This window comes from Puma concolor, chromosome B2 (assembly GCF_028749965.1).
Source record: "Puma concolor isolate L17-30 chromosome B2, mPumCon1.1.hap2, whole genome shotgun sequence".
Taxonomy (NCBI): domain Eukaryota; kingdom Metazoa; phylum Chordata; class Mammalia; order Carnivora; family Felidae; genus Puma; species Puma concolor.
Window position 1 is genome coordinate 67,791,695 of NC_141671.1, and position 19,345 is coordinate 67,811,039.

Here is a 19,345-nt window from a genome sequence, read left to right on the forward strand (position 1 = left end):
ATACAGTGTTCATTTCTAAGGTTACACAGGTGCCAAAAGTGAACAATGAATATGAAAAGCAAGGAGAAGCCAAGAAGTTAAAATGTTGGTAACAGAACAAAACAAAGTATTAGGTCAATGTAACAATTAAACTTTGGTGTGTATATACTACTGGTGAGGTTTAAAAATCTTGACACATAGTGTGAAAACAATTACATATGCACATAGTTTAAAGATTCAGGTAATTCTACAAGACTTAGTAGAAAAACAAAAGAAAACCCAGCAATCCCCATTACCTACAATTGTCTCTTTCTAGAGGAAGTCATTTTAAACTGAGAATTTTCTTTCCTTGCATTTCTAGTTCCAGTTTCATCTTTCCACTGGCTCTCCATCTCTTCATTGAAGTCTTACCTAAGTATCTCCCTTAGGCTGTGGTAATTTAGGACACAATTTTTGGTCATAATTTTCGTTTTCTCTGTGATGGTATTTTTCTGGTGAGTTTTATTAGCCATTTTTCTGTTTAAGTTTTTTCCTTTTTTTTTTAAAGTCTATTTATTTTGAGAGAAAGAGAGGGAGAGAGAGTGTGCACATGAGCGGGGAGGGGCAGAGAGAGAGAATCCCAAGCAGGCTCCGTGCTGTCAGTGCAGAGCCTCATGTGGGGCTTGAACCCACAAACCGTGAGATCATGACCTGAACCAAGATCAAGAGTGACATGTTTAACTGACTGAACCACCTAGGTGCCCCTTAGTTTTTTCTTTTAAACTGATTTTTTTTGTTTCTTCGTATAAATCTTGTTTTGGTACAAAAATATTGTCATTATGGAAAATTTTGAACATATACAGAAGTAGAGAGAAGAGTAAAATGAATCCCCATATACTCATCATTCAGCTTCAACAGTCATCAACTCACAGCCGTATAATTCCATCTTTGCCCCACCTGCTTATCCCTTCCTGTATTGTTACTTTTTGTAGTAAAATATACATAACATAAAATTTACCATTTTAACCATTTTTAAGCATAATGTTCTTTGTCATTAAGTACATTAGCATTGTTGTGTAACCACCACTACCATCCATCTCCAGAACTTTTTCATCTTCCCACACTGAATCTCCCTACTCGTTAAACAATAACTCTCCATTCCTCCGTCTCCTCAGCCCTTGGCAACCACCAGTGGAAGGTACTCTCTATCCCCATAAGCTTGACTACTCTAGGTACCTCATATAAATGAACTTGTACAACATTTGTCCTTTCATAACTTGCTTATTTCCCTTAGTTAGCATATTTTCAAGGTCCCAACCTGAGCATGAATTTCCTTCCTTTTTAAGACTGAATAATATCCCATTGTAAGGATACATCACATTTTATTATTCATCCGTTCATCAAGGACACTTGGGTTGCTTTCACCTTTTGGCTATTGTGAAGAATTCTTCTATGAACAAGGGTGTACAAATATCTGTTTGAGTCCCTACCTTCAATTTCAACTCTTTTAGGCATATGCTCAGAAATGGATTATTGGATCGTATGGTAATTCTATGTTTATTTTTTTTAGGAGCTGCCATACCATGTTTCACAGTGGCTGCACCATTTACACTCCTACCAACAATGCACAATGCACCTTTCAACAAAGGTTTCTACACCCCTTTCTAATACTTGTTATTTTCTGTTTTGTTTGGTTTTGTTTTTATAATTTTTTAAAATGTTGATTTATTTTTGAGAGAGAGAGGGACAGAGTACGAGCTGGGGAGCGGCAGAGAGAGAGAGAGGGAGACACAGAATCTGAAGTTGTGCTGACAGCTCAGAGCCCAATGCAGGGCTCAAACTCATGAACCAAGAGATCATGACCTGAGCTGAGGTCAGACACTTAACTGACTGAGCCATCCAGACGCCCCATGTTTTTGTTTTTATAATAGCCATCTTATAGGTCTGAATTGGTTCCTGTGTTATTTATGAAGCAAATCCCAGATGTAATATTTCACCCACAAATATTCAGTATGTATTTCCAAAAGATAAACACCCTTTTAGAAAATAGAACTCAAAAAAAGAAAATAGAACCCCAATGTAAATAATTAATAAAAATTTTAAAATATCATCCATTATCTTGTCAGTATTCACAATTTCAACCATTCAGAAACGTAATAACTTCTTTTTTAGGTTTTTGGTTTGTAATGGAACCAAATTTTTCATAATATATTGCTATTAGTTGTCTTTTAAGTCCCTTTAAATCCATAGTTTCCATTCCTTTATTTTTCCTTGCAATTTATTTGTTGAAGAAATTAGATTGTTTTATAAATTTTCCTGTGGTCTGAATTTTGTTAATACATCCATGTAGTATTTAATATGATCCCCTATATTTCCTTGCAAATTGGTAGTCGAATCTAGAGGCTTGATCTGATTCGCATTCAATTTTTTGGCAAGCCCACTTAGGTGGTATGTGTTCTTCTACTGGGAGACATACTATCTGGATGTCTCCTTTTGTGATACTTAGTGGGCATTTATGATCATTGTTTAGGTCTGCATGATCTATGGTGGTTGCTATTAGTCACATGTTGCTTTTTACATTTAAATTAGTTCAAATTAAATAACATTAAAATTCAGTTTTTCAGTTTTACTAGCCACATGTCAAACGCTCATAACCTCATGTTGCTCATGGCTACTGTGTTAGGGCAGATGCAAAGCATTTCTATCATTACAGAAAGTTCTCCTGGGCAGCACTGGTCTAGATCTATTAATTCATTAAGGGTGTGTTTCGGTGCTGCTCTAATTCTCATATTCATTTTACATTTATCAGCTCAAAAACTTGTATAAGGAGAAATGTCCCCATATCTACTAGTTACCCAGTGATACAGTTTGTATAGGAAAAGCGGAATAAAGTTTAATTCCTTCCCTTCAGTGAGGTCGATTCTGTAAGTTACAGATCAATATACCATGCTTGTATCAATATAATTATGTAATTATTGTTTACTGCAGACCCAACTAATGAATTACAGTTATACTTCCCTTTTTATTCAGTTTTCTTTTTCCTTGAGCATCTAATTTACTTTACCTTTTATTGCATTATCTTACAATATTGTTGTTTCAATTTTCTCCCCCAATTTTCCATCGTGTTAATCTATTCTATTAAGATCTCCCTTCCCCCTCTCCCCCCTTGAGATCTTATTCTTAGAATTCTTCCTGTTGAAACTTCTTTCTTCATTGCTGTTTGGGGTTATATATACTTTTTCCTGAGTCTCACAACTTCCTTTGTCTTGGCTTTTTAAAATTGGTTTGCTAAATATGTCTTCCTAAAGTAACTTCCTAAAAAGAGTTTGTGGAAGGCAAAGTTTCAGAGCCATTCCATTTCTGGAAATATTTTTCTTCTATCTTCACTCTTGTTTGATATTTTGGTTGGACATAGAATTCTAATTTTAAACTCTGTACTGTCATATAGAAAGTTAAAGATATGTCTCATTATTATTATCCCTAGTTAATTTCAATATCATTCCTTGTTTTCCAGTGGACAGGGATTTTTTTTCTTTCTGTTCTTGGGTAAAAAAATTCTCAGGGAATATTTTGGTGTTCTGGGCAGCATTCTATCGATATAGGTCTCAAATAGATGATGTATATAAATTGACATTAATTACATATATAATATTTCTGAAATGTTGCAAATTTGAGTGTGTAAAAATTAAACAATAAACTCTAGGATGTGGTGTGTGCTCTAAATCAGCAACTAATGTTTCTCCTAAAGCCAGTTTCACTGGTCTGAGAATAAAGGGGTGGAAATAAGAGTGGTTCCTCTATTACCTCTAGTGACCCACTACTGAAATTTTTGCTTCCAATTCCAGAGTAACATTGGGCTCTGCTGGTGTAGAGGTCTCGGTTTCCAAGAGAGCACTTCTTCTAGTAGGGGACTGCAATGTTTCAGCTAAACTGGTGGTTGAGATTGCTATCCGGTCACTTGGGGCTCCTCATGTCAGTGGATCAATAGCCAAAGAAGAGGTTACTCTATCTATTGGCAGGAGTGAGTGAATGATCCTGCTTGTCAAGGAGTTGCCACCACACACTGAAAGTTTGGAGTATTTCTAGAATGCAGAAGATATACTGGGGCATCTCTTAGTTTTCCCAGGTCCCATGATTAAGATCAATAGAAAAGAACAATACGATATAGGAAGAACTGCTAATGGCCCAGATCCTTCAGGAATGAAGATTTGGGTCACCTCACCACACAAAGAACCATGCAAAGAAGTTAGGTGCTTATTGAGAGCAGAGAAATATGTAGTGGAAGAAGGTAGTTTATAAATACCTTCTACTTCCATGTGACCAGTAGCAAAACTGAGGACTGTACCCTCATTTCTCAAAGTGTATTTGCACTTCCCTCTTGTTTTGCTATAAATACATTTGTGTACATATTAACCAAATATTTTTTTCTCCCTGTCATTCTTTTATCATATGTGTTAATAGTAGCTATTAACTTATACCTTGGTACTATATAGGATCTCAAAGTGAGAATGTGATTCAGCTAGATGAGGCATGAACAAAGTCCAAAGATGATTAAAGGAACTTTGTATCCCCTTTTGGAGAGAGGTGTAGGTTGTGTTTGGTTGTATGAGGGATAGTTGTCTCATGCTAAGTGAAAGTATGACTTTTCTATTGTCTTTTTTTTTTTTTGAAGTTAATAGCGTTAAAAGGGATAAGACACAGATGTCAAGTTGATGAGGCACAGACTTTGGTAGCTTTGTACTGTGGCAACTTATCTAAGATGGAGCCAAATTTCTCAGAATTCCCCTCCCTGTATGGTTCTGAGTTGGAGTTGGTTGCAAGAGACGTTCTGTGTGAACTTGGAAGCCAGTAGTGAAGCAGAAACCATATTGCTTACTCTCTGAAGGTCAGTGCAAGGTGTTAGGCAGGTGAGCCACTTGCTCTCATTGTTACTGATCTGTTAAATCACTTTGTGGGTATGGGGTGGCAATGGGGCCTATGTTTCTTCAGTTGTTAGATCTCCTCCTTGAACTTTTCTGACTTCTGGGCTAAGTGCATATGCAGCTCTTGGTGAAAGATGCCAGCTTCTCTTGCAGATTACCCATGACAGCACAGTTGGAGGTGCTAAGAGAGACCTGGGTTCCAGTTCTCCCTCATGTTTCCTTGTTCTTGTCCACGTTTAGCTCTCCCCCCCACCCCCTGGCTGACTTAGAGCAACTTTAGGTTCAACACTAGACACAGAAGCCATGGCTGCTCCACCAGCTGCCATGATTGCATAGGATCAGTCTCATCCTGGTTCTGCTTTCTCGTTGAACCACACCCTGAAGATAGGTCAGGAGGGACACAGGAGCAGTGGGGAATTCTTATGCCAAAGGCCATTCAGTTTTCATGGGAGGAACACACATATTTTTTTTAGTATTAAAATTCATGAATTTTATTCAGAAGAGTTTCTAAGATGCTCCCTTACTCGCTACTTAGTAACACAATACCATTTTATTGTTTTCTTCCAAAATGAAAATGACAATTATATTTATTATGGAACACCTGGTAGATACAGGTAATTACCAGGATACAGATAACATTTTGGTGAATATCCTTCAACTCTGTCTTTAGTGCATATATCTATAATATATATGTATACATAAACATACTTTATTTTTATGAAAATGGAATCATATTTAGATTCTGTTTTATAAAACAGGTTCTCTATCCACACATCAGCATATCATGAATGTTTATCTCTAGATAATTGGTCTCCAATTCAAGAACTTAATTTTTAATTACTTTGCAGTGTTCTGTTGCATGGATATACCATAATTTATTTAAGCCAATCCCTTATTTTTAGCCTCAGATTATTTTCAATTTTTCTTCATTGGTTAAAAAAACCTCTGAGATGAACAGAGATAATCCTTTTAAAACATTTTTTTTTTTTATTTTTAAAAAAAAAATTTTTTTTTCAACGTTTTTTATTTATTTTTGGGACAGAGAGAGACAGAGCATGAACGGGGGAGGGGCAGAGAGAGAGGGAGACACACAATCGGAAACAGGCTCCAGGCTCCGAGCCATCAGCCCAGAGCCTGACGCGGGGCTCGAACTCAGGGACCGCGAGATCGTGACCTGGCTGAAGTCGGACGCTTAACCGACTGCGCCACCCAGGCGCCCCTAAAACATTTTTATTGAGTGCTCTGTACCACGCCTGTAGTAGCTTCATCTCTATGCAAAACTACATTGCTAAATTTCTGTGTGATTAAGCTTTTCAACAAGTGTGTACTGAAAGAAGGAAGGCATAGAGAGGTACATTTGTTTAAGATTGGCACGGATTTAATTTTATAAAATAACTAGGTCAGGGGTGCCTGGATGGCTCAGTCGGTTAAATGTCTCACTCTTGATCTCCACTAGGTCATGATCTCACAGTTCATGGGTTTGAGCCCCACAAAGCCTGCTTGGGATACTCTCTTCCTCTCTCTCTGCCCCTCTCCTGCCTGTGCTCTCTCTCTAAATAAATAAACTTAAAAAAAATAAATGACTAGGTCATTCTAAACTTTTCTATAGGTCTTCTTGGAATGCAACATTTGGAGTCCCTCTTACATCTGGTTGCCTCTAGAACAAAGCTGAACTTGTTGATCCATCCCCGTGAAGTGAAGCTTGAAAAGAATTCTCTCCATGTTCCCAAATCCCTTTTTAAGTCAAAGTGCCTCCAAATTGCCTCTCCTTGTAGACCTTCTGTGACCCACAGTATACTGGAGAAAAGCAGAATCTCAGTCCCCATCCCAGAAATAGCGCTTGCATTTTCATGTGGTTCTCATACGTGTTAGAGTTTGAGAAGCACGGATTTAGAGCTCCAGGCTTGGCTCACACTTGACCCCGGTCCTCCTCGCTGAACAACAGAGGTAAGGAGACTAGAGCAGCGGTAATAGTTATGTTAGGGACAGGATCTCTACCCAAGGATCCACTCAGACACTTTTCACTATCCTCAAGCCCTGCCTGCACAGGAAGCCGGCCACTAAAGATAGACTGCCTGTGGGAGACATAGGGACATAAGGGACCTCTGCTAGCTGTGCAGCAGGGTGAAAAAGGGTGGAACAGGAAAAGGAGGAAGGCAAGTTCCTGGATTCCAAAAACCACAGTTTGTCTAGGTGCTACTTTCTCCCTTATTTAGCACATAACTTTGTCATATGACATCCCTTTGCTGACCTCTTTTCCTTTTGCATTTTACCCCGCATTCAAAAGTCACCATCTAAAACTTTTCTCCATGGGTTAGAAACTTTAAGTTGTCAGGGACTGAATGTGCCCTGTTTCCAACAGTTTCTGGCAGTTCTCTGCTTTTATGGTGTAGTCATGGTGAAACCTGAGTCATCTGAAGATGGTGCCAGTGCCAAAGAACTGGGGAAGGAGCTTGTTGACAAGCCAGGATGGCAAGGAGCTGGGCTCAAGTAACTGCTGGGCACCCAGGGCCACTGTCCTATTGGGACAGGAGAGCTGCCCCAATCCTAAATGTGTTTATACAAATCGCCCCAAACTTTACAGTTTTAATGAATACTTTCTGTAGCAAGAGTGTTTAGAGACGGCCCAAAATATAAAGCGTCTCCCCGGAAAATTGTTTCTCACAGTTCTGAGTAGCAACACCTAGCTTTTGCATGTGCCAGAATTCCTTTCTTTCCTTTTCTTTCTTCCTTTTTTCTTTTCTTTTCTTTTTTTTTTAAACTGAGAAACCACAACATTTTCCTGGACAGGCAAACAAAATACCTTAATTTGTGTTTTAAGTAAAAATCGTTTCCCTCCTGCTTCATTCACATACATTAAACTATCCAGAAAGTACCTTGGTTTGGCCTCGTGTGTGTGTGTCTATGCGTGTGTGTGTGCCATTTCTCTAAAATTATGACTCATAGTCTGGGGGACAATGATTGATTTTTTTCCAGTTCACATAGCTGCTCTGAATTTCTCCTCACAAGGATGGGCCTGTTTATTCACTCTGGGCATCGTTGGTAGAGCGCTAGTGTAAACAGCCCGAGGAACCCGGTGGGCTGGGGAAGCGGGCGCCCTGTGTTCTCCGCGGGGAGCAGGGATGCTGGGGGCCAGGTGGGGCTGACCGCATTTAGAGACCGCTTTCGGACCCCCCCTGGGTTTGCGATGCCTGCCGGAGCAGCCAGAAGCGCCATTGTGATGCGGGTGGGAGGGGTGGAGCCACCAAGTCCCGTCTCAATTTAGACTTCTTACTCCGCTTCTAGGCGCGCCCATTTCAGATTGCTAAACTCCAGAGTCAGGGGAAAAAAAAAAAAGCGGGGAGGAGGTGGAAAGCCACACCCCGCGGCGCCCGCGAATTTCCCCAGGAGCCGACGGTGGCTCAGGCAGACGCGGCCGAGATGCGGGGCCCGGGGCTCCTGACCGCCGCCCACCTCGTGTGCGTGTGGACCGTGGTACTGGCCGCGGCCCCCGGGTAGGAGCGCGGGCGCGGGGCGCGCGCGGGGGGCGGGCGGACGGGCGGGAGGGGGCGGCGGCCGTGCGGCCGCGGGTGGGAACCCGCCGCGCCGCGGCACTCCCTAGCCAGGCACCGGCCTGGAGGCTTGACCGCCTGTCGCCTCAGCGTGCTTCTCCACGGAACAGTTACTTTTTCCACCCGTGAAGTTGTTGAAGCGTCTCTCTGGCCGAAATTACTTTCTAGAGAGTCCTTCTAGTTTTAGTCCGTGTCGCCTCTGCCTTTTCCTCAAAGCAATTTTTTTTTTCTTCTCCCACACAGCGTGACTTCTTCTCCCGAAGGCACATGATCTATTTTTTCCTAACTGTCCCAACTTCGGCATTGGCAAGGTGGGGCTGCGGCGACTGAAGTGGTTTAGGTGCAGACACTGCAGGAAGATAACTAATGAGACAAGCCGCATAATGGAAAGTGCCCCACTCCTAAAGGGTTTTGCAGTTGAGCCTTAACCCCTGGCTTGGGCAGAGAAAGTGCTGTTTTTGCTGACTTTTATGCCCTGCTACACCTGGGCATTTTACCACTGGCAGTTTAATTTCAGATGGTGTCTTTCAATCAGTGGTATTTGTTAGATGATGTTTTCTGGGGCAGATGCCCAAGGATGAAAGTTTGAATAAAACCCGCAAAGTGTGTGTGCGCGCGCGTGTGCGCGTGTGTGTGCGCGTGCGCGGGTGTTTAACCCGAGGAAAAAAAATCACACTGGGATGAGGTTGTCTGTAAAGGAGAAGTTTAGAGGCTTATAACTTTGCCACTAACTTCTGCATGCCACAGTGTATGCCATCCTGTGCTGTTCGTGGCTTATAAAATGGAAATAACACATGCCCTCCTCTAGTGTACAGGAATTACTGCATTAAAATTGATTTATGGGATTTCTTGTTTCCATAGCATTTCAGTGCAGTTGCTAAATGGAGCAGTGGGAACAATACAGGGATAATTGCAACAATTGGAACTGATACAGTATGGAGGGTCTATCTCACTGTGAAATTTGAGGATTGGAAAAGAATGCAGATGTAAAGATAAGAAATTGTATTTTTCTCTTGTTGGGAACTCTTTAGGCCTAGGTTTCTGGTGACAGCCCCAGGGGTCATTAGGCCTGGAGGAAATGTGACTGTTGGGGTAGAGCTTCTGGAACACAGCCCCTCCCAGGTCACTGTGAAGGCTGAGGTCATCAAGATGGCAGCCAACCTCACGGTCTCTGTCCTGGAAGCAGAGGGAGTCTTTGAAAAAGGTAAGATAAACAGCACAGAGTCTTACCCTTCTGTAGTAATAATTGGAGTATGTTAATAAAGCCATGTGCTAGGGTGAGTAACAGAGAAACCCCAGAGTTGCAGTGTTTTATGTAGTACACTTTTAATTTTTGCTCCTGTGAAGTCTAAAATGGTGTTCTTGTATGCTCTTCCAAGAGACCCAGGTTCCTTCCACTTTGTGGCTCCCTCATCAACATGTGGCTTCTGAGACTTCAGGGAAAGAGCACTGAGTTTCTCATGTGGGAGGTTTTTATGGGATAGGCCTAGAAGTGGCTCATTATCAATTCTGTTCCTCTTGTGATGGCCACGTGGAGCTGCAAACGAGGCTAGGAAATGTAGGCCGGTGACTGCCCAGAAGAGGAAATGGGCAAACTTAATAGGCTGACACAAAACCGTATTTATATAGCTTACATAAACCATATGCAACTGTGTTTCTTTATATTTACTGAGTGCTAAGGATGTTAATAAATAGGCTTGTGGAAAGGAAAAGAGCTACACAATGTTAAAGTCCAGTTTTACGGAATATTTCTTAATTTTTAAAGTACAGGGGAAAATGATATATATGTGGGAGCCATTTGTGAAAGAACCCACTTCCCTTAAGTTTGGATTCTAATCTGGTTTAGGGTTAAATTGGCTCAGTGAATGTCTTCTTTTTCGATTCTAAGGGAAAAATAATTTTGGGGGTAAATACCTTAGCTTTTTTTCCATTAAAATGAACCTTTATAGTATTTTTTTTCTAATTGAAAGAGAAATATATGCTCAGTGCTTACAACCTGATAAACCATCCTGGAAGTAAAGGAAATAAGCAAAGATCACCCATAATCCTAACCACCTAACTATAAGCACAATTAACTGGAAGCATGTTTAGATGTTTAGTCAGAGGGCAGAAATTGAGGCATCAATGCCTATAATGTTAAGAGTTATCTTAAAAAATTAATTTAAGGGCACATAATTAAGAGTGGTAGGGATTTCACAATAGTTCATTATATTAATGTTTATCCTCTACCAGCATAGAGAAGTTAACACTATCGTGAAAGGAGATAAAATCAAAGTTTATCTATATCTCCACCAGAAGTTGACTGACTAGGTGGGTAAGTTTGGGATAGAAGTCAGCAAGAAGTGGTGTGTACAGGGGCCAAGCCACTTTGTCTTTCATAGGAGAAATGTAAGGAAAGGAAGGTGGGAGGCCTTGTTTCCCTGGAGAGGAAATGTAGATTAGGGCTAAAGATCTGAGATTGTCTTAGCACCAGTTGCATGATCTCCTGCAGTAACCTAACTGTTCCGAGCCTCAGTTTCCTCATTTATAAAATGGGGATGATGAAACTTACTTCCCAGGGCAGGTGTAAAGTGAAAGTCAGTGTCTAGCATCTATTGGGAATTCAGTAAACAGCAGTTAATATTATAGGTAGTAATACTGAAGAAGATGCAGGAAGCATTATTTCCTTTTTATACGGGAGGAGACCTCTGTTTTTGTTATTGAATTATTATTTCTGAAAATGAATGAATCCTGGTCTTATGATAATGGCTAAAGAAAATATTGAAATACTAAGTCAGGGCGGATAATATTTCATGTAGTTCCACATTCATTATTTACTAACTAAAATTTATCATCTTGGCTCTACTAGTGTGGCAGTTTTACTGCAATGCAGAGGTCCAGAATAACATGGATGATTTTAATAAATGTTTGGGCTTTGCTGAGATGTTTGCATGCTCTTATTTTAGAATTTCTACTGCATTATCTTTTCTGCAATCTCCTTTATCAGGCTCTTTTCTTTTTTTCTGCAAATAGTACCAACACTGTGGTGGGGGGAAGGGGATATTGTGGCTCGTTTTTAAACTTTATTCTTAGATTTTTCTTTTGGGAAGAGAGTTGGTCATATGCCTCTGGGAAGGCTAATGTGCTCAAGACTGCATCAGACAACACTGTCCTGAGAGCAGAATGGATCTTTGAAAAAGAGAGAGAGAAAATGTACCTCTTTCAATGGGTGTTTTTTGACTCTGTTGGCGTACAGTTTCATTGAAAATACCATTTCTGGGAGTACTCTCTCTCTTTCAAAGGAGAATGTTACTCTGTTATCAGAGGCTATGAGTCATTGTTCTCAAAGCAGATGCTTCCTGTAATGTTAGGACTTAAGGACCATGACTTTTTTTTTTTTATTTGACTTCTCCAGTTGGAGCAGTACATAGACAAATGAGCATTTTAAATCAGTGCATCTTCGACATCCAGAGATCCTCCTAGGATTCAATGTTTTCTCCCTTGCCACATAAACACAAACACATAAATACACCTTAGGTCTGATTATTTCATCACTTTCTTATGAGGGCCTCCAGGAAAAGGTTGGTTCTAATAAAGATTCATCTTCCAGCAGAACTGGGTAAGGAGGGGGGACTATTTCTGGGTGGCTGTTTCTAACAGTCTTGGTGTTTTTAGAAATTCCTGGGGCAGAGCAGTGTTCCAGCATAACCAGAATGCATTTGTAACCTAATTCGTGTCAGAAAGGATAATAGCTAAAGGATTCACATTGCAGAATACGCCTTAAAAAAGGGATGGATGAAACAGGTGAAAGGGATTAAGAATACACTTAATCTTGATGAGCACTGGGTAATATATGGAACTGTTGAATCACTACACTGTACGCCTGAAATGAATATAACACTGTCTGTTAGCTACACTGGAATTAAAATTTTAAAAATGGAAAAGATAGAAATAAAATTTAAAAAAGTCAGGAAAGTATGGCTTGTCCTCAAGGAAGAGTTCATTTATTTGTTTGACAGATACAGGGAAAATTTTATTTACATTTCCATCCTTGAGGCCAGCAGCATTGATTACATTAGAGTTAGCTTATTCGTTTTTAAATATATTAATTCTACATTTATTGGGATCAATTACGAGGTTTTTTGGGTGAACAATGGCCCTTTAGCATAAGTGTTTCTACTAAGCTTTGTGGCATTCTGTACAGGTGTATTAATGCCTCTTCAGTGGTGAGATTCAGACATTGAAGTGTGCTGGTCATTATCCCTGCCACTAGTCTACCGTACCCTACCATCACCACCACCACCACCACCGCAGCCCTCATGGCCACCGTCATCATCGTCATCCTCTTTATAGTGAAAAGAGCTAAGTTCATAGTCTTCCATTGCATAAAATAGTTAAGTGGACATAATTGACAAAACATGGTAAAAATTCAGCAGGCCGTAATTACCAGAGGAGAGAAGATGGAGTAGCTTTTGGTATTTGAAATCAAATCAGACTCTATGTTGGGTGGAGAGTGAGTCTGTCAATTTATTTCTTCCCTTCTTGGTTTTTATCTTTTCCTTTGGTGTGATGTTACCCTGGAGTTCCATGCCAAATCAAGAAAAAAAGTTCAAGAACACTTGAACTCAAGTGTCAGATATGAGAACTGTCCTCTCATCTGTGAAGGCATATGGAATGATTGAATTATTTTTTAATGTCCTAGAAATCATTCTTTCTGCTTTATTCCCCTTCTCTTTCCACAGTTTCAGATGGTCATTTGTAAACTTCCAGTGTTTCTCTTGAGTGAGGTTTGCCTCAAATAATAACCAATACACCCTTTCCCCTTATTAATGAATTCCCTGTTGATGGTTTTATATAAACCTGATTTAAGAAAAAAACCTAAACAGAAAATGTCAGTGGAAACCTTGGCTGTTCTGTAGGGCATCTTGTGCTACAGTGGGAATTCATTGTTTATTTATTTATGGTGCCAAGCCTACTTCCGTCTTTCCCATTGAGGCATTGGCATGAGACTTACTCTATGAGTGTAACCATATTATTTATTATTGCTTTTTCTTTTTGCTTTAAAATCTTGGAGAGTTAATGGGGTGTTTACTTCCTATATTTTAAAAGTTAAAAATTCTTGGGGTTCCTGGGTGGCTCAAGTCAGTTGGGCATCCGACTTCAGCTCAGGTCATGATCTCGCAGTTTGTGAGTTCAAGCCCTGCGTAGGGCTCTGTGTTGACAGCTCAGAGCCTGGAGCCTGCTTTGGATTCTGTGTCTCCCTCTCTTTTTGCCCCTCCCCTGCTCATGCTCTGTCTCTCTCTCTCTCCTTCAAAAATAAATAAACATTAGAAAAAAAAAGTTAAAAATTCTTCTTTGTCCTTTATTGTCTTTCTCACATTGATGATAGGGTGTTTTATTTTCTATCTTGATCCAGGTAAGGGTGGGAAATCAATATTTCTCAAATTTGAGATGTTAGCTGAAAAAATTAAAAACAAAAAATCATCCAATTCAGTTTGGATGGGCTTTCTGGTGGATACAAAGCTCCTGAGCGTACGTTTCATGGCTTGTAGATCAAAATCAGTCCCACGGTTTTTATGACAGTAGATTAATTAGTGTGTGGGCAGGTCTCCCAGGGCAGGTTTTCACAGGAAGCTTTGCCAGTAGAACTCAGTCTGAACTTGTAGTTTTGTGAGAATTATTTTTAAAGGGTGTGGACTCTTCATTCACATGTCTTTACTATTGTGTGATATGTATTTATACGTATATATATATATATACACAAATATATATACGTGTGTGAGTATGTACGTGGTGCCAGAGGATAAAGGACCATAGTGTAATCACGATGTGGTTAGACTCTGAAGCCAGGCTACCTGAATAACCTTCCATTAGTGATTGTATGTGGTCAGTCATGATCTCACCAGGCTTCAGTTTTATTATCTGAAGAATAGTGGTTCCTGCCTTATGCAATTACATGGTTATTGTATGGATTAAGTGAGATAACATGTTTATAGCACTTAACACATAGGAATTATTCAAGAAAATGGTAGCTATTGTTATTAAAAGTGAATAGCAACAATCATGACAGGCAATTATTAATCATCAGTTGGGATGATCTTGAACTGGGAACTCTATAAAAGGCACATCACTAGGAGGAACTGGGAAGAGATTTAACATATTAAATATTGAGTTTCCTTACAGTGCCAGGGACTTAATGCACAATACTTCAGTAACCTTGTGACGAAGGCACTATTATTTTCATTTTAGAGAGGAAGAAACTGAGGCTAAGAGAGGAGAAATAACTTTCTGGAGTTAACAGGGTAAATAGTAAAGCTTGACTTTGAAGTCGGTTCTGTTGGTTCTGAATTTGCAGGTTTATACTGCCTGAAAAAAACATGGCATATTTTTTGTTTGCCTTACTTTGGGGTATTGGTGCAATGTTGTATCAGTCACCTTGCTGTAAAATTATTGTCGTGTTTGTGTGTGGTGATTTAGTCCTGGATCTAATGAAATCTAATCTGGATCTGAAGAATCACAATGAAATGCTAGCTCTCCACCTAATTTACTTGGAGCTTCACAGAATTTTGGATCTGGATGGGACCTCTGAGATAAGCCAATTCATAAATTATTCAGTCAGCAATTTATGGCTGAGGAGACTAAGGCATGGTGTTTGGTGACTTGACCAAGAGTTGAAAACATCACAGGCCCCCAGATTTTCAATCCAGTGCTATTTCCATTATACTCTAGGAAATTTTCCTAACACATGGAGAGCTCTGCGGAAGGCCTAACATATGGAGAACTGTGTGTAAGACCTAGGGTGTGTTTGCAAATGTTGATTTTCCTGATATGGAAGAAAATAAGGCTAGCTAAGGAGTTTTAAAATGCTTACCTGCATATTTGTGCAAGTTTCTTATTTCAGCTCAAGGTGGAGTTGCTCTTTATGGACTAATGGTTCTACATGGGGTGGGGGTGGGGCTAGGAGCCTCGTAGATCTTTCTAACACTAAATCCTGTGGCTTTCTCCAAGTGTGAGTTGTATTTATTAGAAATGCAGACTCAGGGTGCCTGGCTGGTTCAGCTGGTGGAGCATGTGACTCTTGATGTCGGGGTTGTGGGTTTGAGCCCCGTGTTTGGTATAGAGATTACCTGAAAATAAAGTCTTGAAAAAAAAAGTAGACTCATGTCCACTCCTTCAAGACATTGGTAAGGTCCAGGAATCTAAACTTTATGTTAAGCAGTCATCACAACTGATTAAAATGAGAATTAAAATGAGAATGACTCGTCTTCAGCATCTCACGAATTGCTTCTGACCAAGTAAGTGCTGGAAAGCCTGAGGGTGGGAGACATGCCCTTGCAAGTCTAGGATGATTCATGGCTGGCTGAGAGAAGTCTCCTCCTAGACTTCCGTATTTGCTTTCAAGCAACCCCCATCCCTAAGCATTGGGGTTCATTTTATGCGGCAGAGAAGCATATTTTGGGGTTTGATTATGAATCAGTGACTGAGTGAAGCTGAAAGTGAACATACTGATTCTTCAAACTCCAAGTTAAACATGTGCTGCTCCTCTTCTAACACGAAATGAGTCACTCCTCCAGTGACTCACGGAGGGGTTGTGGTGGAAATAGAAATCAGATCCTGTAAGAATTTGGGCTGGGTTACCGTTTGATCCTTTATGTTGTAAAGAGGACTTTACAATGCTGAAACCAGTTGTTTGCCCGATGACATTTCCCCCCCATTAATTTATTATTTATCGGTTATTTGCTCTGAGTGTGAATGAATGGGGGCGATTGGGGAATAAGAGGAAGGAAGGATTAGAGGAGGTTCAGAGACTCCAGAAGGATAACATAACATATAATATTTAAAATGCAGAAGGCTGGAGAATTTTTATTTCTTTTTTGTATAAAAAATTCAATGTGGTTTGTAAATAGTGCTTCTTGTGTGTGACCCTGTGTCCCGTACCATTACCTTTTACATCCAGAGCTATACAAATGCCCATTCATAAATGTTCTACTTCTGCTGATATATTTGGCATTTAGTGGGAACAGTCATTTCACATACTAGGGGAGGGAAGGGTGTGCTGGAGGAAAGAGCTGATGGCTGGGAGTGGTAGTCATGGGGAGACAGAAGTTTGTGTGTGTGTTTTCTGAAAAGATGCTACATTCTGCTTTAAAGTTTAGGGAGACATCCAGGGGGAGATGTACAGCAGATAGTTTTGAAATTGCAGCTAGGGAGAGAGTTTAAGGCATTGTTTTCACAGAGGCAGACAATATTCGAAGTCTTGGTGGGAACATGTAAGATGCACAAGAGAGACAAACCCTATGTAACAAGACTGTTGATAGAAGCTTGGAAGAAGGAAAATAAATCAATGAAATGGACAGTGAGCAGCCAGAGACTGGGATAGATTGAAGATGGTAAGATGTTTCAGAAGCCAAGGGAAGAAAGTTACAAAAAAGTAAAGTTTTAATAGTCCCAACTGTCCCAGAAGGTCAGAGAAGAAAAGACAAAGACAGAAAAAAGAACATTGGTGATCTTCAAGTGAATGGTTTTAAGTTGAATCAAAAGCCTAGTTTTAAGTAACTAAAGGGTGGTGAGAGAATATGAGGGTAGGCTACTCTTACCAAAGTTTTATGGTTTAAAGGAGAGAGGTAGATGGTCTTTTAAAATGTACAGTAGAGAGGTAAAAGTGGTGGCTGCAAAAGGGGACGGGTGGATAATTCATGGATAAGAAATGGTGGGATCAGGATCAGGAGCACAGGTAAGTGGATTAATCATTAAAAAAAAAAAAGACTTGTACTTTTTGTTTTGATGCAAGAAAGAGATAAGGAAAGAAATATTTTGAGGGATGAACTTGAGATGAGGAATAAAATTGAAATACAGTTTTAGGAAAACCTGCCTCTAAATTGTACACATCTGGTCATCTCTTCATAGGAAGTGGGGATATACATTATAAGTATTGGAGAAAGAAGTGCAGAATTGGAGATATTTGCTGGTGGTGTCCAAATGGGCCCCTGCTGGATTGTGGGATGTTGGAATGCAAGGGCTGATACTTGTATTGTTATTGGGGGAGGGAGCACAAGAGAATGAAGAGAAAGGGGTATTTATGGTGGTAGTATGCTTTACTTGAAGCTCGAAGGGATGGGATAGTTATTTTATTATTGCCATGAGGTTGTCAGTGTGAGTAAGAAGTGGAATTGTAATATATCATCTCTTGGTCTGGGCTAAGATGATCATCATACCAAAGGTGCAATGTCAAAACTTGACAATCAGAAGGAAATTATAGTGGGTCTGGTCTTGCCGTATGTCTTGCATTCTTCATTTCTCTTAGGAAAATTCCATGACTTGATTTTCTTCCTTTGAAAGGATGAGGGTGAAATTGGCCAAAGAAAATTTGATGGGGGGAGTTGGGTAGGGAGGTAGTGGGCAGGTCCTTGGGTCTTTAGTTCTGAAGAAAATGGCCCATGAATTAATCTAAAAACCAGAGTGGTAAAGAGTTTGGACACAAATAAGGAGTTATGTTTTTTAAGAGTACTTGATAGCTGTTGGTAGCAGGGCAATATTGGGAGTTTATATTTATGAAAATGTAGCTGGCAGAAATGATTTAATATGATAAATGTAAGTTTCGCTGAAATTCTTGTTAAATCTTCTCAGGAATATGGTTAAGACAGGGCATTACTATTTTGAGAATTCCAGATATTTATTAGGCATCAAATTGTACATGGCACAGTATTGGGTAGGGTAAATATTTGTCTCCTCAAGGGGAAGCAAAATAGGTTTCGTTTCATGTGCCATCTTGAGTTGATGGTAGAGGCTGCTTGGAGTGTCATGTTGATGGTTTCAAGGTCAAGTCTGGGTTCACTGGAATAGAGTGGATGGATTAGATGTGTCTGCCCTGGGCATGAGAAGGGGGAGTATGGTATGAATGTTGCAAATGAATGTTGGGTTGAAGAGGGATGGTCTTCTGCAGGGCTACATAGGGGCTTGAGGTAATGACAATGCAGATAAGAGCCGAAAGGTGAGAGTGGGTGTGTTCAAATACTAACACAAGAGTGTACTAAGCTACAGAGGAGGGGCAGAGACGAAACATGAGATTTCGTTTGGACTAATATTTTGGAAGTGATAGCCAGGTCTGTTCTGTATAGTTTGGGAGACACAGTGGGTCAGAGTGGGGGCTCTGGAACCACACTGGAATTGAACCCTGTGCACTACCTTTTACTACCTAAGTGGCCTTGGGCAAGTCACTTCATTTCATCTAATCTCGGTTTCTTTATTTGAATGATGGCAATAATAACAATACCTACCTTAGGGCATTGGTGTGAGTATTACATGAAACAGTGCTTCAGAGCCGCATTGTGCAATGTGGTAGCCACGAGCCACACGTGGGTTTTGAGTGCTTAAAATGTGGGTTGTGTGAGATGGCCTGCAAGTATGAAATAAATACTGGATTTTGAATACTTCATACCAAAAAGTGCAACAAAACTGATAATTAAAAATTTTTTTTTCAACGTTTATTTATTTTTGGGACAGAGAGAGACAGAGCATGAACGGGGGAGGGGCAGAGAGAGAGGGAGACACAGAATCAGAAACAGGCTCCAGGCTCTGAGCCATCAGCCCTGAGCCTGACGCGGGGCTCGAACTCACAGACCGCGAGATCGTGACCTGGCTGAAGTCGGACACTTAACCGACTGCGCCACCCAAGCGCCCCGATAATTGTTTTAAACTGATAAATTTTTAATATTGATTACATGTTCAGTGATAATATTTGGGTACATTGGGTTAAATAAAATATGTCATTAAAATTAACTTTACCCATTTCTTTTTTTCTTTTTTATGCACTTCTTTAGAACATTTATCATAGTGTCTGGCTAAACACTGGAGAATGTTAGCTGGCTAAACATGCTAAACACTGGAGAATGTTAGCTGTGTCGTACCCAGCATTTCCTAGTATCAGATGTTAGT

At 40.2% G+C, this 19,345-nt stretch overlaps 1 protein-coding gene and 1 long non-coding RNA gene across 9 annotated transcripts in view; one reads left to right on the top strand and one right to left on the bottom strand.

The window, feature by feature from the left end:
• LOC147581031 (uncharacterized) overlaps nucleotides 1-19,345 on the bottom strand; it is a 372,192-nt gene that overhangs the window by 149,053 nt on the left and 203,794 nt on the right. The gene's annotated exons all lie outside the window — the stretch shown is intronic.
• CD109 (CD109 molecule) overlaps nucleotides 1-19,345 on the top strand; it is a 178,039-nt gene that overhangs the window by 23,991 nt on the left and 134,703 nt on the right. For 5 of the 8 annotated variants that reach the window (XR_015251325.1, XM_086707234.1, XM_086707237.1 and 2 more), the window contains 4 exons: nucleotides 1,529-1,606; nucleotides 6,490-6,827; nucleotides 8,166-8,374; nucleotides 9,463-9,635. Coding sequence is in view for 7 of the 8 variants with exons in the window: in XM_086707234.1 (XP_086563360.1) it covers nucleotides 8,301-8,374; nucleotides 9,463-9,635 (247 nt within the window). In the remaining variant the exon portion in view is untranslated. The remainder of the gene's footprint in view (nucleotides 1-1,528; nucleotides 1,607-6,489; nucleotides 6,828-8,165; nucleotides 8,375-9,462; nucleotides 9,636-19,345) is intronic. The other 3 variants (XM_086707239.1, XM_086707240.1, XM_086707238.1) reach the window with 2 other exon arrangements.